We start from the raw sequence: 27,274 nt of genomic DNA on the forward strand, positions 1-27,274 counted from the left end.
AATTATTGATGAATCCGAAAACCAAAAATCTACGGAATTGTAATATAAGAATAATTCCAAAATGCAAATTAACTTGGATAAAAATGAACGAGAAAAACACCTGGGCATATTCGACGTGCAAGGAGGAAAATATTCAATGGAGATGTCCAGGACAAACTGCCGAAAATCAGGTAATTAATAGCACCGGCCTGATACATATCCATCAGGGATGCCAAGCGACGTGTAACGAATACACTATTCGTGGGATTGCCAGAGAATCAACAAAGATAGACCTCATTGCCCCGAGTTTTAACCTATCCTTAGAAACGTTAAACTCGAGCCTGAAAACCAACAACGCAGCTCCAAATTCGTTCGCACAGAATCAAGATCCAGCTACGATTATCGACAAATTCGAACCTTGGGGCCAAGGATTGGAAGAAAACGAAGAGAAAATGTCACTAATTGCCCTGGATCATCAAAAAGAAGAAATTAGTCGGAAGATAACTATAGGAACAGTATCAACTGTTGGAATAATATCACTTATAATTGGGGGATAGCCATACAAAAACTGTCCGCCGATTTCTATTGAAACCTCGCCAGACCAGCAGAAAAGACGAAAAACCAGTCGTAATCGAACTGAAAACATTCGAAGAAAAATCATCAAGCCTGCCAGAAGCCAACGAACCACTTCCAACAAGAACCGATGTCGACAACGAGATGAACGTCTCCACGAAAGCTAAAATAACAACCAAAGAAGCTCCAGAGATCGTCAAAACACCAAAGAAACCAAAAACATTCCGATTAAGAGACTACAAATCACCAATTTAGAAGAAAAACCCAGCATCAACGAAAGAATTATTACATAATCAAACCGATGGCTCTTTTGCGGAAAAAGTAAGAAATAACTTTAAAATTATAATAGAATCCTTTCTTTCCTATATAATTTCGTTTTACAAAAATAATAGTAAAATTCTTCATGCCAAAAACGAGTCAACAGTTTGAACAAATAATCTAATCTATTTATAAAAAAAAAAATTTTCCTACCTTAATAGATAGTTGATAGTATAATGAAAATCAGTAAAATTATCCGAATTATGAAAAGTTTTGCTGCCTTATGACTCACAAGACCGAAAATAAAATTATCTCCGGCCTTGGGGGGACGAGCGAGAACAACGCAAAACGTTATTTCAAAATTTCTTTTCCGAAAACAAAAAGTTTCTTCCTCCTTCCAAATAATTCTCCCAATCATAGTTTTCACCTTACTATCACTATAATTATATATTACACAGTATTTTACTATTGCCATTTTATCATTATACGTCATAATAAATATAACTACTTATTATAACTCTATTATATCTACTATATTACATTTTATATATTTTATATGTTATAACCGAGTATTCAACAAAATTTTATAAGTATATTAATTATATTATTAATATAATACTTTAACATTAATTATACTTTATAATGATTTTAAGAAAATCGAGCTAACGTCACTCATTAAAATCGTTCCAAATTATTAAATCATAAAGATTTGTTTCTCTTTGTAAAATCCTTATTTCAAACACTCAATATTCAATAAGAGTGAGTATAAGTAAGAAAGAGAACAGGAGGAGTCCTCTAGCGGTAATTATAAAAGAACTGCTACATCAAGCAAAGTAGCTTACCGACACTCGCTCAATTACAGTCGCCTCTCGGTAAGCCACGCCTACTACACCACAACCGTGCCGCCTTCAATGCATGCTCCACACACAACTCACACGTACATACATATACGAATATCATTATATACATGTACCGATATCTACCCTCCTCTCGTACCACCTTTCCAGAAAAAAAAAAAAAAAAAAAAAAAAAAAAAAATTTTTTTCTTTTCTTATCCTTATTAATCGAAATTATTCCTTTTATTTTTGGACTTCACTTTTGTTTTCTTTCTTTCTCTTTATCTGTTTATTTCACTTAATTCCTGTTTCACTTTATTCTTACTTTCTTCCGTATAAATCCAAATTCTACTTACCTTCTTGCTTTTCGTCATAACTACTATGATTATCATTATCATTATTATTAAGAGATGGGAAAAGGGTATAGAGAAAAAGGAGAGAGACAAAATAAAGAGAAGAAGAATACCTTTTATTTTTAAAAATAAATTTATTTATAAAAAAAAAAAAAAAAAAAAAAAAAAAAATAAATCCCTCTTCTCGCGCGACCGATGACACTCAATACGCCTAGCCTGCAACAAAGAAGCAAACAAAAGATAAAATAATCTCCAACAATCAGAATGCTGCTTAAGTAGGCATTCCAAAGAAAAACTTGTGAAGTATTTTACAATGACTTACCATCACGTCATGGTGACCAAACCATTGAAGATCGCCTCAATTAAGGCGATCCTCAAACGCCCGATGTCCTCGCTGTTGGGGCACACCATCTCCTCAAGATCCGAAGATCCCGCTAAACCTTCGGCGCCTTGCAGGCAGAAAAAGGTCGCCGCTTCCACGATCTCCGGAGGGAGTGGACCAAACACGTCCATGAATCGAGAAGCCAAAAGCAACGCCCGGCTTGGATTCACCGGACGTGCCAAAGCCTCCAAGATCTCAATGCCCGCTCTTATGTCCTAGAAAAAAAAAAAAAAAAAAAAAAAAAAAAAAATTTTTTTATATACATATTTTCTTATGAGAAGGGTACCTTTTCTATTTATTCTTCTCCTTTCCTTCACTTTTTCTATTCCTTCTCCCACTGAATGCATCAAAATTTAACTTACCTTCTCCCCGTGAACCATTACGGCCATTTGGTACCACGTACCATACCCCTCAAAATTCCTTCCAGTAAAATACATCGCGACAACCAGAACTCACGCTACTCACTGCTGAGACGATACTGACACTCGACACGGCTTCGCGAAATCGAGAGGCGAGAAGGATTAGTCACCCGTCAGCATATTATGCAGCGCGAGATTAAAATAATAAATTTAAATTTAAATATTCGCGCCAGATGACTTTACTCATTACTCTTTTAATAGGTTAAAATACATTAAATAAAATTTGTAAGTGGCTCTCGCTTATGGGGAAGGTGGCCATAGGAAAACCGAAAAACTATACCAGCTTTTCGCTTTTCCGGGGGAATGTTATGTCCACCCGAAAATTTTTTCTTTTTAAATTTAAATCAGCCGCGCAGATGGAAGACTTCTCCATGCGCGAAAGCCACAATAAAATAGAAGCTACGTGACTGCTGGTTGAATAGCGGGGACTCCTGCAAACTCAGCACCGCGAGCATTTAAAAACGAGAAACGGAGACCGCTCCCGGTCTTTTGTTAATTAATTCGACTTCCGCGTTTAATTGACGGGCCCGTGCCTTGTAGAGTCCTTTGCTTTAATTTGCACTGCACTTAAAGGAAGTTTGGACGCGGTTTAACCGGCAGGCCACGTACTAATTTTAAGTATCTTAGAGAGTCGCATTCTTAAAGTTCTAATTTGCCCTGCACTTAGGCGAGAATTCGGCCAGTAAATAAATCCTAAAGAACCGGAATCTCCAAGTTCTAATTTGCTCTGCACTTAGGCGAGAATCCGGTCATTAAGTTATTCAAAATTTCTTAAAAGCTAGTTTTGCGCACTTTACCCTACGGGGGACTGGAGGACGTTAGCTCAATCAAATTAATAAAATTCATTTGATTAAATTACGTTAAAATTCATATTTGTTAAAGTGTAAGAGTTTTAGTGTCTATAAAAATAAATGTCAAGAGAAGTGAAATTTGTTCGAATCAATTCATTTCGTAAAAATAAGCAGCCCAATCCATCCTACTCTATCCGCCGCAAGGACCGATCAGAGGGCCCAACCCAGGAAAAGGCGCTGACAGCAGCCCCGGAATCACGGATCCGGTAATAATTAAAAATCCTGCAAAGAGTAAGTACACCTTTTCTTAATAAAATTCCGTAATCAGTCTCAAACGAAGGCGTGGTAAATTCGTCCGTCGAAAACGTCCCACATAAATAATTAAAACAACGGAATTAAAAACTCCGTTGCGTATTCTTTAAGCCGTTAGTCCAAACCTCCACCGTTTACGCTACCACTTAAACGCCCTTGGACATAACAGTGCCCAGAAGCTTCAAATTCTGGGTTTTCGCAAAAATCACCATTATGAGCAACTTTGTGATTTTTATTCATTTTTCCATTGAAAAAAATTTTTTTTTTCAAAATTCTTTATTTTTTCGATCAAAGAGATTGATTTTTCAAGAAATTTGAAAAAAAAAAAATTTCAATTTTTTTCGAAAATTTTTTTCGAAATTTTCTCAATTTTTTTCGACTGTTGTTTTACCGCCGGCATTAGCGTTACCCAAAGCGTACCACGTGGAGGTTGCTCGGTCGGATTTACGCTTCTCACACACGCGGGCGCGCGCGTGTGTGTGTGTGTGTGTGTGTGTCTTTGTCTGCGTGTTTGTCTGTTTGCAGCTGCCAAATGACCTCTGTACGCACGGCAGTAACTGCTCAGTACCGTGTATTGCCACCTCTGTTCCGAATCACAGCTCGTAAACGCTCTTGCATGTTGATGCATCGTCGAATATCACGTTGCGAAATTCCTTGCCAACAACGTAACAACGCTTGAGTCAACTGATGAAGATTGTGCAGTTGCGGATAGTCTCGCCGCAATCGACGCCCAAGCATGTCCCAAACATGCTCAATTGGGTTCAAATCAGGACTCCCCGCTGGATGATTAAGCGTTGTTACGTTGTTGGCGCGGAGAAAAGTTCGCGTACGAACTGCAGTGTGAGGACGAGCATTATCCTGCATCAAAATGAACCGTCTTGCCCCCATATGTGTGCGCATAGGCAGGACGTGTGGCTCCAGAATTTCGTCGACGTACCTATCGGCAGTCAACGTCCCACGAACGATAACTAACGGGGTTCTGGTATTGAAGGACACGCCTGCCCACACCATGACTGATCCACCATTGAAAGCTGTAACTGGTCTCATAAAACCATCCCGATCTCGTTCTCCACGACGGCGCCAAACGAGAGATCGTCTATCGCTGCCATGAAGACAAAATCGAGATTCGTCAGTCCATAATACACTGGTCCACTGTCTACGACCCCAATGGTGATGATCATGAGCATAGGCCAATCGGGCTCGGCGATGTCGTGGAGTGAGCATAGGCACGCGATTTGCGCGTCTAGCGCGTAGTCCTTGCTCTCGAAAGCGATTTCGAACCGTCGATGCCGATATGTGTTGTTGGGGAGGACGTTGTCGACGATTGCGAAATTGATGAGCGATCGTGTGGGCATGCGCAGTAGGGTTTCAACGAGCTTCTCGAATGATAGCTCGATCATCACGCTCGGTAGTGATTCGTAGTCTACCTTGACCCGGACGACGATCGTAACTTTGAGTCGCGTTAAATCGGGCATAGGCCCGACTGATAACGGACTGGCTCACTCCCATAGAAGCTGTTACTTCCACCTGACTGTAGCCCTCTTGAAGGAGGGTAACAATGCGAGCCACATCTGTGGCAGCTAAATGTCGACGAGGCATATCAAAAGGTGCTTATCAAAGAAAAGCTTACATAAAATTCACGTAAGGAATTTAGGCTAAAAAGAAAACGTAAAATTCAAGTTTTGTGTGAGGAAAAGCCGAACTCCGCGGGGGGGTATATCAATTTGTTTTTATTGAATTTTTAAAATGAGATTTAAAACTAAGGCAGTTGTAGCGGACAGAAAAAATTGAGTTAATTTTTTTGACAATAGTGAAGCATTCTGAAGACGATAAAAAAAAAAAAAAAAAATTTTTGATAAAAAAATTTCGAAAAAATTTTCGAAAAAATTGAAATTTTTTTTTTTCAAATTTCTTGAAAAATCAATCTCTTTGATCGAAAAATAAAGAATTTTGAAAAAAATTTTTTTCAATGGAAAAATGAATAAAAATCACAAAGTTGCTCATAATGGTGATTTTTGCGAAAACCCAGAATTTGAAGCTTCTGGGCACTATGAACAAAAATTCGCAGCGCTTTGAATTTCTTAGGGATTTTAGGGGACACTTTGAAGTTAAAAATTACCAACGATATCCTTCGTTCAACCATTTTATCCAAAGTTATACCAAGTTATCCAAATATCCTTAATTATGCGAATTTTTGTCTTTTTTCAGTCCGAGTTTTCAATTCAAAAAAATTTTTTCTTCAAAAGCGGTTTACGTTTTCTTATAGAGAATATTGTGTAGTTTTCAAAACCCTCCTTCGATTTCCTATACGGTCATTATTTCCAGAGTTATTGATTTCCAAAGTCAAAAAAACTTTTTGCTTTGATTGACGATAACTCCGCGGCAAATTATCATACAGGCTTTTTGATTACGTCAAATTAAAGGGTATTAAATTTACTAAAAGAGCTTTTAAACGGAACAATCGAAAAAATTTTTTTGAAGCCCGTAGACCTTTTTTAAGACGAAAAAAATTTCGAAAAATTTTTTTAGTAGTTTTCTTAGGATTTCTCCAGACCTGACGATGACAAAAAATTTTCATGGTCATATCTAAAAACTAGACACTTGGAGCTACAATTTGCTTTTTTTTTTTCTGTGCGATCATTTTCCTCGGAGTTACAGCTCGCTGAAAATCACCAAAAAATTTGAAATTTTTTTTATATCTCTTAATTTTTGTGACTAGTGTAATAATAATAATTATTATTCATTAACCGGTGATGTTAGCCGAGTGGTCTAAGGCGCAAGGCCTATAAAGCACTCGGACTGGCTCACCAGCCAGGCGTGAGTTTGAATCTCAAGCTGATCTTAGAAACCATCTTGGTTGATATTCAACCCTTGCCGCGAAGATTAAGATTTTTACAACCCAAAAAAACCTCAACGTACCACTTACACCAGTTAAAGTCGGCGATATGACCACATCAGTTAAAACCGACTCTAAATAATAACTAATTAAAAAAAAAAAAAAAAAAAAAAACTATTCATCAATAGTAAACGATAAGATATTATTTCTAATGTGTAACGTTACATTTTATGTAGCGTTCCAGTAGTAGTGTATTTGAGTAATATTGTAAATTTGTGTTGTGTGAGTACGATAATGTGTAGTATTGAGGAGTATCGTGTGTGTGTGTGTGTGTGTGTGGGGGGGGGTAAGTTAGTTGTCTCGAGGATTTCGAGCTGCACTCCGGAAAAGTGACCGATGTAACGTATCTCCCGGTAAGTTACCGACGACTGAACTCAGGTTCAGCCTCTTGGAGCGAGGTGATTACTGTAGAGGAGCGACTAAAATGTCGTCTCCCCGAAATACAGGAATTTTGGCAGTCTCATGCGGTAGGTTGCGATTGACAGGCCTCGATTGCTAGATGCTCGGGGGTAGTCGTGAGTTCTGTCTGAGCTCCCAGGGGAACGGAATCACTGGTAGGTCTGGGACTCTAGTTGTGTGAGTGTAGAAGTGAATGTGGGGGTATGCGTGTCTGAAAGTAGCGTGCAGGTGAGTTGAGCGCATGTAGCAGGTGGCATGAATGTAGTAGGGGTACGATGAGAGACAGGAGTGGTCAACAAGTAAGGATTGTTTTGTATGGAAGTCCGGTTTGGGACCAGATTATAAAGAGAGTCTTGTAGAGGTCCTCATGGAGGACGGACGTACAGCCGCTGCTAGACAGCGTGAAATGTGTATCGTAAAGGAAGTCGATTGCGAGCTCTCGTTGAGGGAGCATTGTGTTTGAGAGTCGAGTGAGTCTCTATTGTCGAAGCTGGCGTGCCTCACGCATGCTATTACCGTGGACCAATGGCCCGAGCCATTGTTTTTGTTTCGTGTCGTTTTCGGATTGCTTCCACGATATTATACAAATCGATTTAATTTATTTTCCGATTATTAAGGTTGAGTATTAGTTTGGGAGTACCGATTTGTATACTATCTATCGTTTAGTCCTGTTTTGTATTGAAATTATTTCCTCTGAGAGACCGAATCACGACCCTCCCTCCATAATCAACATAACTGAGCTACATTAAGGTATTCCGTTACCGTCAAGGCCGCTCGTGGTCTTTTAGGAACATAAAATTTATGTTTATCGTATCTCAGTTGCCGATACCGGTGAAACAAAAGTCGACTGGCGCCTGTCGGGGTTCCTGGAGGATCGAGAAATGGCTGAGATGGACGAAGTGTAACGTAGTGAATTTTAGCTTGCTTTTAAGATCTATCGTTGGGAAAAATCTACGTTACAGATAATAAGATAAATATTAATAATAACACTATAAAAGTTAATAATAAACTAAAGTTATTATAGTACACCAGGATGCAATTGTACAACGTGCGCATGTCTACTTAAATCTAACCTCAAATTTACAATATATACAACAATACTTTTAACAAGCCGTGATTCTACTGCAGCCTACGGGAATGACCCATCGTCACCGCGAATCTAACTAAATCCCCACCTAACCCCCTCTAATTATCGAAACAAGCTTGGTTACAAAGTAGAGATACCGGGATTTGTCAAGTACTTCGACGCCCAGCCGTACCTCCCCCTAGGTGTTCCGACGAGGAGTACCTTCTCGTTCAGTAGTCAACAACTGCCCAGCTACTATCCCGTCTCGTTTCGAGAGCGAGAGACTATGTACCATAGTCTCAAGAAAAATACCCAGCCCCTAGACAATAATAAGCTCTAGACAATAATAAATTGACTCTCCTAGTCTTGTTCGATCTAACTAAAGTTTTTGATTATGTAAATCATGAAATTATATTGAAAACCCTAATTGAATTAGGTTTTTCTGCCCCTACAGTAAAATGGTTTTTCTCTTATCTAACAAACAGAAGTCAGTCAGTCCTGGATGATCAAGGAATTCCTGTTGGATTTTTAGATACTACCTCCGATGTTCCCCAAGGATCAGTTTTTGGTCCAATACTGTTTCTCTTGGTTACGAACACAGTTGCTAAACGATTGGCGTATAGTAGACATGGCCTGTTTGCCGACGATAAATATATTTATGTATATTTTCACAGCTTTCAACTACAAGAAGCTACAAATCAGATAACTAGAGATGCTCAAGCAGTAGTCGATTGGGCTAGAGAAAATGGTCTAGAAGTTAACTTGCTTCAAAATAAAGCAATGCTGTTGGGATCTAAATACAAAGTGAATTCTCTTCAAAGTGATGGCTTACCACCGATCTTGATCGATGGTAGAGCTCTTCCTTATACTGATTCGACAAAGTGTCTTGGACTTCATTTATCTTATGACCTATCATGGAATCTTCATATCTCGAAAACTGTTTCTAAAGTAAACTCAGCTCTTTATAGTTTAAAATTGCGCAAAAATGTTTATACATCCAATATTAAAAACTTTTAGTCTCAGCAACTATATTACCTTGTAACAGTTTTACCTGCACAGGTTGGCCCCTAATCAATGTTTTAAATAAATAAACAAAACTAACAACAATACAATTATCAGGGCGCCACCAGAATTTTTAATCACGGTTCCTGGAACCGGTCCAGAGCTGAGAAAACTTAATCTTAGGGTAGAGAGAGTGGAGGAAGGTGCTGTTGAATAATAAATAATTAATTAACAATATATCGATATTTATTAACAATAAAAAAAAAAACTTAACAAGGATTGACTTAAAAATAGTTAACAAAATTCACTCACGTACACACAAACCACACTTAACAATATCTTATTCTCGACGAGCCCCTCCCGGCGTCTACCCGTCGATTTCTAACACGTACCCCTTCCGGCGTCTACATGTGACGGGCCCCTCCCAGCGTCTACCCGATTTCTAAACCTACAATCACCCGCACAGAGACGAATCATATACCGGGCTCATTGACTCGGCTCACAGGAGTAACAGCCCAGCGACGAAACATAGACCTAGATACTCCTGCAGCTTATACACACTTTACTACAGAACAACAGCCCAGCGACGAAACATAGACCTAGAAAGATGTTCTGCAGCATACTCTCATAACCCACACTTATCTCACATTCACACTACTGACTTGACTTTAATTAATTTTTACTTGATAAATTTTATTTTAATAAAAATTGACTGTAACTAATTTTAATTAAATATTTTAATTAAATTATTCAATCATTAGTAAATTAATAAAATGACAATTTTCAATTTACAATCAATTTCTAACTAACTATTACAGTTCTCAAATTCCAATTGTTAATTTCAATTCTATTAAAACATTAGATGGATTAAAATTCCTCAGTAACCTATAGTCATCGTCTTAACAATATAACAATAACTATTTAGACAATAGGTCTTAATACCTTGAACTAATTTTTGATAATTAATTGAATCACAATATAACTTTTCCAATCACATTCAAAATTATTAACACAAGTTTAATTAACTAATTCTCACTAAATTTTTACTGTGACAATTTTTGACTCAATTAACTAATTCCTAGGACTTAATGTCCACGCCGATAATTATCAAATTAGAGTAAAATTAATTTAATTAATTCACGAACTTAATCCCAAAATTATTAAATTCACACTTGACGGAATAATTTTATAATATAATATTCTCAATAAATAATTCCTAATATAATATTCTTAATAATTTTCCACTCTATAATATTCTCAATTAATAATTTTCCTAATATAAAATATTCAATAATTTTTCAATCGATATTATCCTCAATAATTAACTCTTAATATAAAATTCTTAATAATTTTCTTAATATAAGATATTCTTAATAATTAATTCTTAATAAAAATATTATCAATAATTTTCTATTAGTTTTATCCATAATAGAAATTTGACACAATTCGAAATATTCAAATTTTAATTGCTAGAACATTCGCTAGCTGTTTTGCTTGACCTTGGGTATTGGAATTTACTGCGACACAAAAATTGACACTTGACTAAAATTCCACGAATACAAATTTATCGATTTTTTTCAATGACAAAAATCAATCAATTTTACTAAGTTAATTGTTATAAAAATTACAACAATAAAATTAACGAAATTTTCGGATGTTAATTAATTAATTGAAAATTTTTAGTTATTAAATTTTCCCGCAAGGTCGATTGAGAGATTTTCGGGTATAAGCCCCCATGAAAATCACTAAATCCAAAACTAGCAAATGTTCCACTATTAATTTATTAATAATCGTCGATTAAACGATCCATAATAATTAAATAGGAGAAGTAACTGTGCATTCGGTAAACCGCGGTCCACTTCTCTCCCACAGAGCAACAATTGATACCTTGACGAACAAAACGATGATCCAACTCACTCGTTGAGGATGAAGTCCTAGTTGTAGTTGGCTTCCTTCGTCTCCTCACTACTCCGGGGATCGGTCCTTCTTGATTTCCGTGGCACTCAGTCTGGCGGTCACACTACTTCTCCCTTTTCCACTGCACGGCTCACCTATTTTAACACAAAGTCACCCCCTCCTATCCTCCCTTTAGGCCCAAAGATCGAGACGCGCCAGTGTTATGTCGAATAATTATCGATATCCGGTGACTTATCGATTAAGGGTAATTTTAGCCTGTTACAACCTATTATTGACTATTGTATCATTGTTATATCAAACGCTACTTTTGACAATATTAGCAAACTTCAACGTGCTATAAACTCAGCTATTTGTTTCATTTATAATTTAAAAATAGATGATCATACCACTCCGTATAGACGTGAATTAGGTTGGCTCTCTGTGAAGAGTCGGCGTATTTATTACACTTCTTGCTTTTTCTATAAGTTACTAAACACTGGTAAGCCCTGCTATCTATGAGAATTATTCATTGAAGATCCGACTATTCGACGTTCTGAGAGACTTGCAGCTAAGAAGAATTATATTTCTTACATAGTACCAAATTTTTCTTCGACTCTCTATGAGCGTTCGTTTGTTGTAACGACAATACGTCTATAGGAGGAACTATTAGCTGACATAATAAACTCTTCAAGTTTAGAAATCTTTAAGAATAAAATATGTGATTATCTACTCAATCTAGATTCATAACAAAAGTCCGCTGTCAGTTAAATCAATATGTTTATGTAATCTAATATGTTATTATTGTATTATTCTCCTGTTTACTTAACTTCATTGTCTATTTATTACCAAATTGTTCTATTAAGTTTTATTTGTTTTCATTATACTATCTCATTAACTTGTAATTTTATTATATTTTGTACATTTTCAATCAATATATACGTATATGTATAATTTGCCATCAGGCCTTGGCTTTGGCATAATCTAAATAAATCTAAATCTAACATCCGCGACCAGCCCAGGAGAAGATGACGCGAAAATTTAAATTGAATCCTCGTGACAAATTATATAAAATTATATATGATCGTACATATAATGATGTTATATAATAAGATGCGGCATTTTTTAATAATTATATATAATCATATACAATCATAGATAATTATGTATAATTATTTGTGAATCATATATGATTGTAAAGAATTTTTTTTACTCCAGTGAGTGGTTTGTGATTACATATAGAACTTAATGATTACTCATAGAAGTTGGTCATAACTTATATATAGAACTTGTGATTACTGAAATAGAACATTTTCTTTTTTTATCTAAGAGTCTGTTACTTCAATGGTTACTAATTTTTTAATCTATAGTATTTTGTGAATGAAATAGTAGAAACTGTTGTAACTTTTAAAAGAAATAAATTTCACAAAAATTAATAGTTTTGTCAAGTTTAAAAATTGTTACCCAGGCCCTCCAGCAATATATAGTTCCATATGTTATGTCCAAGGGCGTTTTTAGAGCGGTAGCGTAAACGGTGGAGGTTTGGACTAACGAATTAAAGAATACGCAACGGAGGTTTTAATTATTTATGTGGGACATTTTCAAGGTACGAATTTACCACGCCTTCGTTTGAGACTGACGGATTTTTATGTAGATAGATGTACTTACTGCTTGTTAAATTATTTCTTGTCGCTGGATCCGTGATTCCAGGGGCTGCTCTCAACGCCTCTTCTTTAGATTCGGCCCTTCGATCGTTCCTTGTAGCAGATGAAGTAGAATGGATTGGGCTGCTCATTTTAAGGACTTCTTATTTTATGAATAATAATAGATGATTTTTTTTTCTCGTTTTAGATTGATTTATAATCACTAAAACTTACACCTTCACAATTGTAATTTTGATCGTAAATTATATTAATGAATTTTAATAATTTGAGTTAACGTCCTCCAGTCCCCCGTAGGGTAAAGTGCGCAAATTTAGCTATTAGAAATATTTTAAATAAACTTATTGGCCGGATTCTCGCCTAAGTGCAGAGCAAATTAGAACTTTGAAAATACGACTTTCTACGATAATTTTTATAAGTAATACGTGGCCTGCCGGTTGAACCGAGTCTGAACTCGTCTTAAGTGCAGCGCAAATAAAGATAAGGGACTTTTACAAGGCACGGGCCCGTCAACTAAACGCGGAAGTCGAATTAATTAACAAAGACAAGGCGTTGGCTCATGCTCGCCTTTTTAAAATTTCGCGGTGCTAAGATTGCAGAAGTCCCCGCTAGTCAACCAGCAGTCGCGTAGCTTATATTTTATTATGGCTTTCGCGCATGGAGATGTCTTCCATCTGCGCGGGTGATTTAAGTTTAAAAGGAAAAATTTTTCGGGTGAACATAACATTCCCCCGGAAAAGCGAAAAGCTAGTATAGTTTTTCGGTTTTCCTATGGCCACTTTCCCTATAAGCGAGAGCCACTTACAGATTTTTTTGTTTTTAAAATTCTTAATCTAATAAGAGAGTAGTTAAGAGAGTCATTTGGTGCGAATATATTTAAATTTAATTTATGATTTAATTTTACATTGTATTACATTGTGTTAGTTTTGCTGACGAATGATTTCTCTCATCTCGCTTGCCTTTCGAGTTCGCGATGCCGGGTTGAGCGTCATAGTCTAGTCAACAAGTGCCTTTTAGGTCAAAATTTTTTCGAAGGCTCGGAAAAATACGATTGAGGTGTCATTCGATTCGTTATCACATCTAGAAAGTTTTTGAAAAATTTGAAGATGCGCTCGCAAAAATTACAAAAGTTATAAACAATTAACTAAAAAAAAAGAAGAGGGTTTAGTTTTTTGCTTATATCTCAAAAACTTTTTGAGATATCCAAAATTTGAAAAAAGTTCCAAAAAGAGGAGGAAATTTCCTAAATATAGTCTTGACTCCCGAAATTTTAAGATAAATATTTATAATTTTTACAGAGGGCTGAAAATACGCCCGAAAACGGGTGCTCGGGTATCCCGAAGCCACGTCCCCTTGGTACCTTTTAACAAAAAATATTATTTAAACATATAGAATATTGAAATTAAAAATCGAAAAAATTCAGGCACTTACAGAAAAGACAAATAAATAATAATCTGCCATCAAAATTTTATTATCGCGATTTTTCATTAATTTATGCATTAGTTAATTAACAATTTCGTATAGCTTGTACATCAACATTGCAAGTGAGATAATTGTTAAACTATGAATCTCAAATTTTTTTCACTTCGCTGAGCTATTTTTCAATGAACAAAGAATGAATTCATATCTGTAGAACCAAATAATTGTTAATCCCCACATTGTTATTAACAATTTACGTAGGTGACAAATTAAAAAGTTAAATAAATCCTGTAAAAAATTTTGTTTTTTCAGACAATTTCTTCGATTCGTTTTCTTATTAACCTAAGCGACTTGGAAATGATTTTTTATAATGTTTATCATTTATTGTTTAAGAAATTGTTATAAACAAATGTGTTAATTATTAGTGATTTGAAAAATTTTTTTTTGATTCATAATCTTCAATGCAAATATTATGATTTAAAAATGCTTTTGTTAATTAACAATTTTTTTTTACAAATATTAAGTTCTTAAAATTGATCATAATCGTGATCATGATAGAAAATTGCTAAAACATAAATAACATCTTGGAACGCATCACAACAATTTTTGACAAATGCAATTTTCTTATCTTTGCAACTCGAAACTCCTGGAAGTGTATATCCAAAATATCAATAAGTTCTATTTACTCCACACAGATACTCATTAATTGTCACATCTAAAAATTTTGAGTGTATTTTTTACTCTATATAAATAAGCATAAGTGGATTAAACATCAAACTGAATCAGTATATCAACGTGGCAACCTGCATCCAAGAGCAAAGACTAGTAATAAAAAGCCAATTTTGTGAAGAAAAAAATTAAGAAGTGATTGTGCATTTTTTAAGTGAAATTTATTTTCTTGAAAACCAGGTAATAAGTGTTTTCAGTGTTTGTTATCCAGTCCATCATATTTTTCGTTGTTTTAGAATTTGAAATCTATTGGAATGATATCTATTTATAATAAATTAATGTGATCAATTGATAATTAATCTTAATATTTTGTTCAGAATCTATCAAAGTGACTAATTTTTAAAAATTTAGTTCAGAATCAAGAAATTTCCTTTAGAATCTATTAAAGTGATTGCTATTTCTAATAAATTGATGTGATTAATTGATATTTTTCAAAAAATTTGCTCAGAATCTCATAAAGTGATTTCAACCTCTAATAAATTAATTTTTTTCTAAAATTTATGTTCAGGAAAATTTAATGATAGCTTTGCCACAGCTAGATATTGAGCAAGTGATCACGCCGATCGAGTGGAAAAATGTGTTTTCAGACTCAATATTGTCTGGATTAATGAGGATTGCATTACAACGTCAACGTCATTTTACTGGCTCACTTGAGAGCGCAGTTCTGAAAATTGCCAATGTCGAAGCAAAGTCAGTGCTCATTTCAGAAAAAATCGTGTGGTTTAAAACCGTGGGTGATTCATTGAATTATCCCAGTATAATTTGTACTGATGTAAAATCAATTCCTATCATTACTATTAGTGACGATGAGGAAGAATAAGACCTGTAAATTGTTAAAATATTTAACAACTTTTATTCACATATATTATTCATATTTTTGTATACAATGAAACTATATTCATATTGTCGTATTTTTTCGAAAAACTATATTTATATATGTATTCAATAAAAAAATATATCAATAAAAGACAAAAAAATTTTTAAATCTTATGTATTGTTATTTACAATACAATTTCTTATTAATAATTGCATGGTTATTATTAATTTTTTTCAATTAATTGTAGGCTTATCTTGCATTGAAGACAGTGAGACAGAGATAACTTCTCACATCATCTTAGTTTTTATGGAAATCTAAACATCACTTTTTTGAGAAATAAAATATACTCAGCAATTTCTCATAAGGATCAATGGTTAAGTCAAAAGTATTCTGATGTTAATAACTTTTTCAGTTCTCTGTAGATCTCTAAAAATTTAATTAGTTAATTACCTTATTATGATGTACCAATATGTGAAGTTTCATTAAATTCTGAATGTTAATTTTAATACTAAGCATTAATACACTCAGTGACATGTTACCTCACCTCATACGTTTCACTACCACTTCATTTAAGTTTCATTTTGATGCATGTTAAAATGTATACTTATATATACGAAAATGTAACATTCGATTATCGATATATTTCGACCTTTGAATATAGTGCTAGCTTCTAACATAGGGTGAGAATATTAGTATCAATAGTATATTATAAACTTATTTATACTTTAAATTAATTAGGTTATTATTAACTTATATGAAAACATAATACTCAATAATAATAATAGTAATATAAATGATTAATTGAATAAAATAATTAAAAAAGATATTTATTCACATAGAAAAAAGTTTATTGTTGTTATGATTATACAGATACAATTGTTTTTTTATATTTTTTAACGAGTAAACAAAAATTTTACATCGGTTAAACTCTGAAAAATGTAAGTAAACATTGAAATTTTATTTAAATTCTCACAAATTCAAATTGATTGTATTTTCCACCAAGATAGTTCAGTGCCAGGTGATTTTCTTTTGCATTTTGGATCATGTCTTCGAGGAGTTTCGGATCATCAAGCAAAATTTTTGCAACTCTGGTAGGCAAAAATACAGAAAACTCATTGTCAATTGATCCAATGATAGTGTTTCCATATTTCGCTTTAACAGACTTGATATCACTGATTTTGTAAATATTGTTAACTTCTAATTCACTCAATTTCTTGGATGGCAAAAAATCTTCACAACGACCAATAACGTTGACTTTTGAGTAATCCATAGCGTACTAGAATCAACAAAATTTTCAATATATTTCCAACTAGAGAAACTTGTTCAACTAAAATAATATACGTACTAATTTAATTATTTCTACCACACAATACAACTCTGAATGTTCAACTTATACAGTTCTGAAATCCTACCCCCTAATTATTTTTTAAATATTAGATCAGCTTTGAAAAATTTTAATAACTACGCACTAGTTTTAGATTTCTATAAATACTAGCAGACCCGACAGACGTCCTGTACACACGTCGTTAATTCGAAAATTTCAAACATTATTCAATAAGCTGTAACAATCTGGACTGTTTTGATGAAAATTATTATCATTTTTTAGGTACACTTCAAAACTCTTCAAACATCAATTTCTATTCGTAGTTAATATTTTAATTAGCACACGACCTGAACGAACATAATAATAACACAAAATTTCAAATATTTTTCTCAATTTGATCTTAGCACCAACTGTCGGGACAAACTGAAATTAAAATAGAATAATATTTAATATTTGATGCTGCGATGGCAGCGCAGTCTACCGGATCCAATGTAAAACATTCCAAAATGAACAACTACTTATAAATGAAAAATTAGTTAAATAAACATTTTCCAGTGGACCAAATTGTGAATCTAAACCATCCTCGAATCCCCTTAAACTCACACAAAAAATTTCATCAAAATCGTTCCAGTCGTCTAGTTCAGTGACATACACACTCACAGAAGAATTATATATATAAAGATTTATATCATTGAAATTATGAAGTTACAAATTTTTTTTGCATAAGCTTTTCGTGAGTCATTTTAACCACTATATAAAGCCAGACTGAGAAGGTTTTTTCAATCAGTGACTTGACTCAGGTCCTACAATCACTTCAGTGGAAAAAAATCATTGTTTTTTTTTGCCAAGCTGGAAAAGTGCATTACCATTAATAAAAATATTTTATTTTGACTATAAAAATTATTATTGTAAAACAATTTATAGCTACTTATCAATTTTAAGTGATAAATAGTTAAATAAAATGAATCATTCTTGTGATCTCATCAAATCTCACCAAAACTTAGTCAACTCAATTGCTCAATTATTAATGATTTGAGAGAAAAGACAATTAGTGAAGAGTATTGTCAAAGATGTTACAATGTTTGCTCTGAAACAATTGAATATTTTAATACTATTTTGATGGATCAGCAAACAAGTGTTCAAGTCAAGAGAAGTGTTCAAGCAAACATTGTACTATTGTGTTGGTATGCTCATCAATTTACCAGATTAAGTGGTCAAGTTGTTGGTGGTGATCTAAGTGCAAGAAATAGTCTGATCAAGTGGCAAGACCTTGAGAATGCCTTTTCAAATAATATTAAATCTGGTTGTGTTGTAAATCATGCCCATACTGATTTAAGAGAATTTTTAAATGATTCAAAAGATTTAGTTATTGAAAAAATTGGAAGTATGATGAGAAATGCTGGAAACCTCAAAGTTAATGTAGAATTGTTCTTTATATTCAGAAATTCAAAAAATGGTGATACAGTTGAAGAAAAAAAGTCTTTTAACACGAAAAGCCGTGAGATAATAAAAGCTACACGATTAGATGAATGGTACATGGACAATGTGTACCATAAATTATTGAAGAAAGTTGAAGAATTCAATCAAAAAGATTCAGGATGGAGTTTGGTGGAAATTAACAACTTGGTTGTAACTATGTCAACATTTTTACCTCTACAGGCTGGTGAATCAACGTATATGCAATTGCCTAAAGATATTCAATACAAAAGAGCGGTTCTTAACATTAAGAACTTCGATGAGTATTGCTTTCTCTGGTGTATTGTGGCTGCATTATACGAACCTCAAACTGGGCATCCTGAAAGGACAACTTCATATCCACATTTTAGTTCGGTACTCAATTACGAAGGTATTAAAATTCCTGTAGCTCTAAGAGATATCCCTAAATTTGAGAAGTTAAATAATTTATCTATTAATGTTTATGGCATAGAATCAGAATTTACACAAAAAAAATCAGAAAAAAGTAAAATAATTCCTGTATATTTAAGTAACTATTTTTACTATAAAAAAGTTATTCATCTATTGATAATAGAGAAAAATATGAATACTTACGATAATGATACGAAAAATTAATCACCTAGATTTCACTTTGCTCTGATATAAAATTTATCAAGGTTTGTTGAAAGTCAATTATCCAAAGGTCATTCAAAGTTATTTTTTTGTGATTGATGTTTTAATCATCATAAAAAAAAATCGTTTTATCAACACAAACTTGATTGTTTAAAAATAAATATGGTTTGTATGGAACTTCCAAATGAATAGAATAAAATTTTAAAATTCACTAAGTTTCAGTACAAAGATACTGTACCATTTGTCGTGTATGCAGATTTAGAATGCATGCTTGAACCCCAAGGAGATGATGAAAACAACACTCAAAAACATGTTCCACACAGTATAGCATTTTATTGTCATTGCACTTACAATGATAAACTTTCCAAATTTAAAATTAATCACTCACGGTCTTGCATTGAGTGGTTTGTAAAAAAATTACAGTTTTTAGCTTCTGAATTTGATCACTATTTACGCAATCCAATACCAATGAAACAACTAACTAAAGAGGAACAGAATAGTCATGATCAGGCAACTACACTAGTCACAAAAATTAAGGGATATAAAAAAAATTCCAAATTTTTGAGTGATTTTCAACAAGCTGTAACTCCGAGGAAAATGGTCGTACAGAAAAAATAAAAAAAGCAAATTGTAGTACCAAGTGTCTAGATTTCAGATATGATCATAGAAAATTTTTGTCATGTCAGGTCTAGAAAAATCCTAAGAAAACTACCGAAAACAAATTTTTCCAAATTTTTTCCCGTCTAAAAAAAGGTCCACGGGCTTCAAGAAATTTTTTTGATTGATTCGTTTAAATGCTCTTTTAGAGAATTTAATATTCTTTAATTTGGCGTATTCAAAAAGCCTGTACGATAATTTGCCGCGGAGTGATCGTCAATCAAAGCAAAAAAGTTCTTTTTGACTTTGATATTCAATAACTCCGGAAATAATGATCGTACAGGGAATTAAAGGAGGGTTTTGAAAACTCCACGATATTCTCTATAAGAAAATGTAAACATCTTTTGAAAAAAAAATTTTTTTTGAATTGAAAACTCGGACTGAAAAAAAGACATAAATTCGCATAATTAAGGATATTTGGATAACTTGGTATAACTTTAAATAAAATGGATAAACGATGAATATCGTCAGTAATTTTTCAACCTCAAAGTGTCCCCTAAAATCCCTAAAAAGTTCAAAGCGCTGCGTTTTTTTTTTCATTGTGCCCCGAAGCTTCAAATTCTTTGTTTTTGCAAAAATCACCATCATGAGCAATTTTGTGATTTTTATTCATTTTTTCAATGAAAAAAATTTTTTTCTCTCTAAAATCCTTATTTTTTCGATTAAAGAGATTAATTTTTTTAAAAATTTGAAAAAAAAAAAAATTTCAATTTTTTTCGAAATTTTTTTTTTCAATTTTTTTTTTTCAATTTTTTTTTTTTTAACATCTTCAGAATGCTCCACTATTATCAAAAAAATTATATCAATTTTTTCTGACCGCTACAACTGCCGTAGTTTCAAATCTCATTTTAAAAATTCAATAAAAACAAATTGATATACCCCCCGCAGGTTTCGGCCTTTCTGTATACAAAACTTGAATTTTTTGTATTCTTTCTAGCTTAAATTTCTTTCGTGAATTTTCTGTGAGCTATTCTTTGACAATCACCCTTGGGCTACAGTCAGCTGGAAGTAGCAGCTTCTATGGGAGTGAGTCAGTCTGTTGTCAGTCGTGCTTATGCCCGATTTAACGCGACTCAAAGTTACGATCGTCGTCCGGGTCAAGGAAGACGACGAATCACTACCGAGCGTGATGATCGAGCTATCATTCGAGAAGCTCGTCGAAACCCTACTGCGCATGCCCACACGATCGCTCATCAATTTCGCAATCGTTGACAACGTCCTCCCCAACAACACATATCGGCCTATGCTCACTCCACGACATCGCCGAGCCCGATTGGCCTATGCTCATGATCATCACCATTGGGGTCGTAGACAGTGGACCAGTGTATTATGGACTGACGAATCTCGATTTTGTCTTCATGGCAGCGATAGACGATCTCTCGTTTGGCGCCGTCGTGGGGAACGAGATCGAGATGGTTTTACGAGACCAGTTACCGCTTTCAATGGTGGATCAGTCATGGTGAGGGCAGGCATACAAAATAAACAATTTGTATGGTACAGCCATGAGTATATGTCATTGCCAAAAAGTTCATTCGAATGGGTAGAGTTAAATCGGTGTGTAGATCAGTACTTGAATGATGTTGATGAAAGTATTGGTTACATACTAGAAGTAGATTTAGATTACCCAGAAAAGTTACATAATTTACACAAAGATTTGCCTCTATGTCCTGAACACTTTGTACCACCAGGAAGTAAACTAACCAAATTAACTACAACTCTATAATTTATTCAAAAATAAATTATGTAATTCATTATAAGAATTTAAAATAATGTTTAAGTTTAGGTCTAAAGTTATCTAAAATTCATAGAATATTGAAATTCAAACAATCTCCATTGTAACGAGTAATTTTTGGTGGGTTTATTCTTTTGAACGAATAAACGCTGAACACCTATGAACGATTACTGCGACACAAAACGCCCCCTCGCTCGAATCTGAAGCTCGCCGGAGTCCAGGGTAAAAGGGGGGTTGAATCAACAAAACACAATCCAAAATCAAAACAACCGAACTCAGTTAAATAAATGAATAATAACTACGTCTAAATAAATAACTCAAAATATCAAACAGGTTATGATATAGAAACAAAATAAATCATTTAATTACCAAAATCGTCTCAAAACGGTTACAAAACACAATAACACACTCTCGTAATACAAAATTTGTAGGTTATATCAAACCTCAGCAAACTAAATCTAACGACAACAATACCAAACCAAAATGTCTTCGTGACGTCGGTCGCGCACGCGTATTAAGGTCCGATCAAAACTGGTCTGTACAAGACAACTTTACACCCATTCTTGCTCCCGTGAGCGTTCAAATCGCGAACTACGATCCCAAAAGCTGGTTACCCACCTCCCAGGAGACTAGCCGTCACCCTGGGCCTAACTCTCTACCCCGAGAGCGGATGGAGAGTGTCCTCTCCGCTCCCACCTACACGGTTGGTGATTACCTACCGAATCTTTGACTGAGGGTCAAAAAATCCGGGGAAGTCAAATCTTGTGGGGAGTTCAAAAGTTACTTACCAGTGTTCTAGGCGAACCAAGGTAATGTCCCTCCAATTGTTATTGATGGAAGAGTATTCCCACAATAACACTCGGTCACAAGACTCGCCTTTCCGATCGCCAATTTTCGCTTTTATCAGTTTTTCCAAAAGTCACTTACAGCGAACCAGAATAATCGTTTTTGCCCTCTACACGTTATTTACAAACTAGCAATTTAATTGGCAATTCCCTCATTTTATATTCATTCGTATCGTCAAATTCAGAGTTTTGGGAATCAAATATCAACAGATTACATACAAATTCAACAGAATACATTCCCATACTAAAATTTGCTCGGGACTTAGAATAATTTCGTTTATAAATATTTTTCTTTTAAATAATAATCGTCATTTCTTTCATTCTATAACCATTCGCCGCTTTTCCATACTAACTCGGCTTAGAACTTAGAATAATTTATAAATTGGAAATTTACCATAATTTGTTTCCAAAATTAAATTACATTAATTTTCTTTCAATAAATTTTTAAACAAACAAAAAAAATATAATCACAAATAATAATCATCGCAGACAAACTAATACTTTATGATTAACTAATTATTAACTCATCTGAAGTATTAAACATTAATTGTTTTGAACAAAACGATTTTAACTAAAAAAAAAATATTTCTGAATATTTATAATCAAAACTAAATTAAATAACTAAATATTTCCACACGTCTTTAGTGAATAATACTTTTCAATAGTAATAATAATTAAAATAATAATACTGCACTCGTAAACAACAACTTAAATCAAGAAAATGAATTATTTACAATGTTAAATAATAATTTAGCCAGAAAATACGCCCGTCGAAGTATCAGGCAAACATGAGTAACGAAGAGTAGGTAGCTGCCGTTGTTCCCCTCCTGGTCCCTTCTTCCGCGCCCTACTCCTCCCTGTCTCGTACTAGCCATCGGCCCTCTCTCTCCGACTCAGTCCCTCTTCCCTACTCTAGACCCTTTTTCCGACATCTGGGTCACACCATGGCTAAAGCCATATATTGATAAAAACACACAGTGTAGACAAAATGCCAAGAATGATTTTGAAAAAAATTCTTTTAAACTTATGAATAACAGTGTATTTGGTAAGACTATGGAAAATGTAAGAAAACATAAAGATGTGCATTTAATTACTACATGGGAGGGAAGGAATGGTGCTAATGCTTTAATTTCTAAACCTAATTTTCATTGTCTTACTATTTTTGGTGAAAACATAGTTATAATTGAACTAACAAAAGCTAAAGTCTATTTAAATAATCTAATCCATGTTGGATTTTCTATATTAGATTTATCGAAAATATTTATTTATGACTTTCACTGTAATTATATTAAAAACAATTATCGACATACTTCCAAATTAATGTACACAGACATTGATAGCTTAATCTACCATTTTACTGTACCAGACATTTATGAAGACATTAAGCATGATTTATCAAAGTTCAATACCTTTGATTACCCTGTTGATAATATTTATCAAATACCGTTGGTTAATAAAAAAGTGCTGGGGCTTATCAAGAATGAAAATAATAAAAAAATTATGTCCGAATTTGTGGGTCTCAGAGCTAAACTGTATGCTTTTGAAATATTTAATCCTGCTGAAGAAAAAGATAAAATTAAAAAAAGAGCAAAAGGCGTTAAAGGTTCAACTTTGAAAACCATCACATTCAATGATTTCAAAAAATGTCTGAATGACCACATTAATTTATTGCATGAACAATTTATAATCAAAAAAAAAAATCATGAAGTATGGACTTCAATCCAAAAAAAATTATCTGTAAGTTGGGAAGATGATAAACGTCAGTTATTAAAAAATAGTACTGACACTTTACCATGGGGATTTAATGTGTCTGTGAATGATTTAATGAAAATAGATAATACTTAAGATAAAATTAAGAAAATAAAATTTAAAAAGAGAAAATTAATGTAAATAATTGTAAATCTAGTTCAAGGTTTATAAATAAAGTATACAAATTTATGTTTTAAAATTTTTTTATTTTAATTCAATGTATCAAACCTTCCATCTATAATTTATTTATATATCAGTTTCATCAATCCAGCTATTGTGTTTACTATCAAAGCCCAACCATTTAACATACAATTTATTTCCACGTTTTTTTAACACTTTCTCAACGAAGAAAATATCTGAGTACTTGGCTTTGCTGAGTTCTTCGTTGTAAAATCCACCTTTAATTGGTATACCAATCCAGTCTTCCAACTCATACGTTACCGGATCCGTATTTCGCACTTTTGTAACAGTGAATAGTTTAGTTGTCCAGTTTGGTGTGTAACCTTTTTCAAATACATGCTTGTACCTGCTTATGCGGACTACATCCCCAACTTTAAATCTATTTTTTTTCCTCTTTGATGGTTGAGATTTCATTGGTATATAAATATTTTCCAGTAACGGCCATTCCTGAGTCTTAGTTACATCAATAGGTTTCATTTTTATTGTGCGATGTTTAGTATTATTGTAAGTATTTACCAACTCAGCAAGCATATCAATCCATTTGTAACTTCCACGAGCTGAGAATTCTCGCCACATTTTAGTTTTTAAGGTTCGATTGAATCTCTCAACTATACTTGCTTTCATGTTTGAATATGTTGAATATAAATTGATGTTGTAACGTTTCATGAGCTTTTTAAATTCTGTATTGTAAAACTCTTTACCCTGATCAACATGTAAATTTTTGGGAACTCGTCCCTACTCAAGCACAGACTTCATAGCACTGGTGACTTCAAGACGTGTTTTCCTTTTGATTGGAACTGCCCAGGCACACTTTGAAAATGTATCTATAATTGTTAATAAATACTTATATCATTTATTCACACTTGCATATGGGATCATCTCCACTAAGTCAGCTTGCCAAGTTTCATCAATTCCACGAATATCGAAATGACGATGTGGATAATTTCTTCGAGCTGGCTTATGAAGTTCATGTGCTATCACTAATTTTTTCTCCTCGATTGATTATAGCTTCCAGTTTCTTTATTCGTTGAATATTCTCAGTAATTAATTCTTTTTTATATTTCTGTCGTCTTATTATCACTTTTAATTCTTCATTTTCTTTTTTTAATAAATTAAATGAAGTCTTTAACATTACCACTTGGGAGTGCAAATGTGAAATGACTTCTGATTGCTCTGTCATGAAACTGTTATACATTACAGACAGTTCATTTTTTACAAATTGTACAGTTGCTGGATCATTAACACTTATAGGATTATCAACATTACACAGTCTCCTATTTTCTATATCATATTGTCCATCAGAAGTTATTTTGAAACCTTGTCCACGTGGTCGTAGTGGTCCGCTGACTCCAACACCATTTTTCAACGATCGTCCAAATATATCAATGCTCATTGTTCTGTTTACTTTGACTGATAACCAGTGAATGAAAAATATTTTATAAACTGTTGCTAACATATAACTCCAGCCTCTCTCAACTCTTCAATAATTGAAATAATTTCATTGGTGTGGAATTACCAGCAGCTTGAGATGCCATAAGAAAATGTAGCCTGTCAACCAATTCATTTGGATCATCCCAATAAACATAATCCATGTGTACCTTTCGTTTTTTTGCTATCATAAAATTTGATAATCCTTCACCAGTATATTTAGCAAGATAATCAGCAATGTATTTCTCATACTTTTGAGAATAATCTCGATAAATACCATTATCTGGTTTATAATTTTTTTGTGCATATTTGTAAACTCCATAATTTCAAAATATTTTTGTAAATCATCTTGAGTGATCAGTGAATCTTGTGGTGATTTTTGGAATACTAACTCCAATAAACCTTCAGTTATTGGATAGGTTTTATCCTTTATATGAATAGTATTACCAATAAATTTTACAGCTGAATCACCTACATACACTAGTCACAAAAATTAAGGGATATAAAAAAAATTCCAAATTTTTTGGTGATTTTCAGCGAGCTGTAACTCCGAGGAAAATGATCGCACAGAAAAAAAAAAAAAGCAAATTGTAGCTCCAAGTGTCTAGTTTTTAGATATGACCATGAAAATTTTTTGTCATCGTCAGGTCTGGAGAAATCCTAAGAAAACTACTGAAAAAAATTTTTCGAAATTTTTTTCGTCTTAAAAAGGTCTACGGGCTTCAAAAAAATTTTTCGATTGTTTCGTTTAAAAGCTCTTTTAGTGAATTTAATACCCTTTAATTTGACGTAATCAAAAAGCCTGTACGATAATTTGCCGCGGAGTTATCGTCAATCAAAGCAAAAAAGTTTTTTTTGACTTTGGAAATCAATAACTCTGGAAAAAATGACCGTATAGGAAATCGAAGGAGGGTTTTGAAAACTACACAATATTCTCTATAAGAAAACGTAAACCGCTTTTGAAGAAAAAATTTTTTTGAATTGAAAACTCGGACTGAAAAAAGACAAAAATTCGCATAATTAAGGATATTTGGATAACTTGGTATAACTTTGGATAAAATGGATGAACGAAGGATATCGTTGGTAATTTTTAACTTCAAAGTGTCCCCTAAAATCCCTAAGAAATTCAAAGCGCTGCGATTTTTTGTTCGTAGTGCCCAGAAGCTTCAAATTCTGGGTTTTCGCAAAAATCACCATTATGAGCAACTTTGTGATTTTTATTCATTTTTCCATTGAAAAAAAAATTTTTTTTTAAAATTCTTTATTTTTCGATCAAAGAGATTGATTTTTCAAGAAATTTGAAAAAAAAAAATTTCAATTTTTTCGAAAATTTTTTCGAAATTTTCTCAATTTTTTCGACTGTTGTTTTACCGCCGGCATTAGCGTTACCCAAAGCGTACCACGTGGAGGTTGCTCGGTCGGATTTACGCTTCTCACACACGCGCGCGCGCGCGCGCGCGTGTGTGTGTGTGTGTGTCTTTGTCTGCGTGTTTGTCTGTTTGCAGCT

General features: G+C 33.6%; 3 protein-coding genes across 9 annotated transcripts in view; 2 read left to right on the forward strand and 1 right to left on the reverse strand.

Annotated features, from left to right (window-relative positions):
• LOC141533470 (dystrobrevin beta) overlaps window positions 1-27,274 on the forward strand; it is a 633,463-nt gene that overhangs the window by 355,702 nt on the left and 250,487 nt on the right. The window contains exon 13 of one of the 6 annotated variants that reach the window (XM_074252371.1): window positions 16,033-16,063. The exons of the other annotated variants lie outside the window; for them this stretch is intronic. Coding sequence (XP_074108472.1) covers window positions 16,033-16,048 — 16 coding nt within the window. The 3' untranslated portion in view covers window positions 16,049-16,063. Of the gene's footprint in view, window positions 1-16,032; window positions 16,064-27,274 lie in introns of those variants that run through there. 6 annotated transcript variants of the gene reach the window in all.
• On the reverse strand, window positions 551-16,447 carry LOC141533496 (uncharacterized). Of its 2 annotated transcripts, XM_074252420.1 has the most exons (3): window positions 16,236-16,447; window positions 2,322-2,596; window positions 551-2,215 (listed from the first exon to the last, which is right to left on the reverse strand). In XM_074252420.1, exons 1-2 carry the CDS (start codon window positions 16,317-16,319, stop codon window positions 2,324-2,326), a joined length of 357 nt encoding a protein of 118 aa, XP_074108521.1. In that variant the 5' UTR covers window positions 16,320-16,447; the 3' UTR covers window positions 551-2,215; window positions 2,322-2,323. The 2 variants fall into 2 exon arrangements, with proteins under 2 accessions (XP_074108521.1, XP_074108520.1); XM_074252419.1 differs by having other exon boundaries at window positions 551-2,596.
• Window positions 18,229-19,179, forward strand: LOC141533439 (uncharacterized). The gene has a single exon (XM_074252331.1). It carries the CDS (start codon window positions 18,229-18,231, stop codon window positions 19,177-19,179), a length of 951 nt encoding a protein of 316 aa, XP_074108432.1.

The sequence above is a fragment of the Cotesia typhae genome, unplaced genomic scaffold (assembly GCF_013202065.1).
Source record: "Cotesia typhae breed Kobodo isofemale line unplaced genomic scaffold, CoteBio_Ctyphae contig_9, whole genome shotgun sequence".
NCBI lineage: Eukaryota > Metazoa > Arthropoda > Insecta > Hymenoptera > Braconidae > Cotesia > Cotesia typhae.

Coding starts and splice junctions, on each gene's coding strand:
- LOC141533496 (XM_074252420.1), bottom strand. CDS start 16,319: ATGTCACTGAGTGTATTAATGCTTAGTATTAAAATTAACATTCAGAAT. Junction 2,597..16,235: donor TATTGGTACATCATAATAAG/GTAATTAACTAA, acceptor TTTTTTTTCTAG/GACATAAGAGCGGGCATTGA.
- LOC141533439 (XM_074252331.1), top strand. CDS start 18,229: ATGGATCAGCAAACAAGTGTTCAAGTCAAGAGAAGTGTTCAAGCAAAC.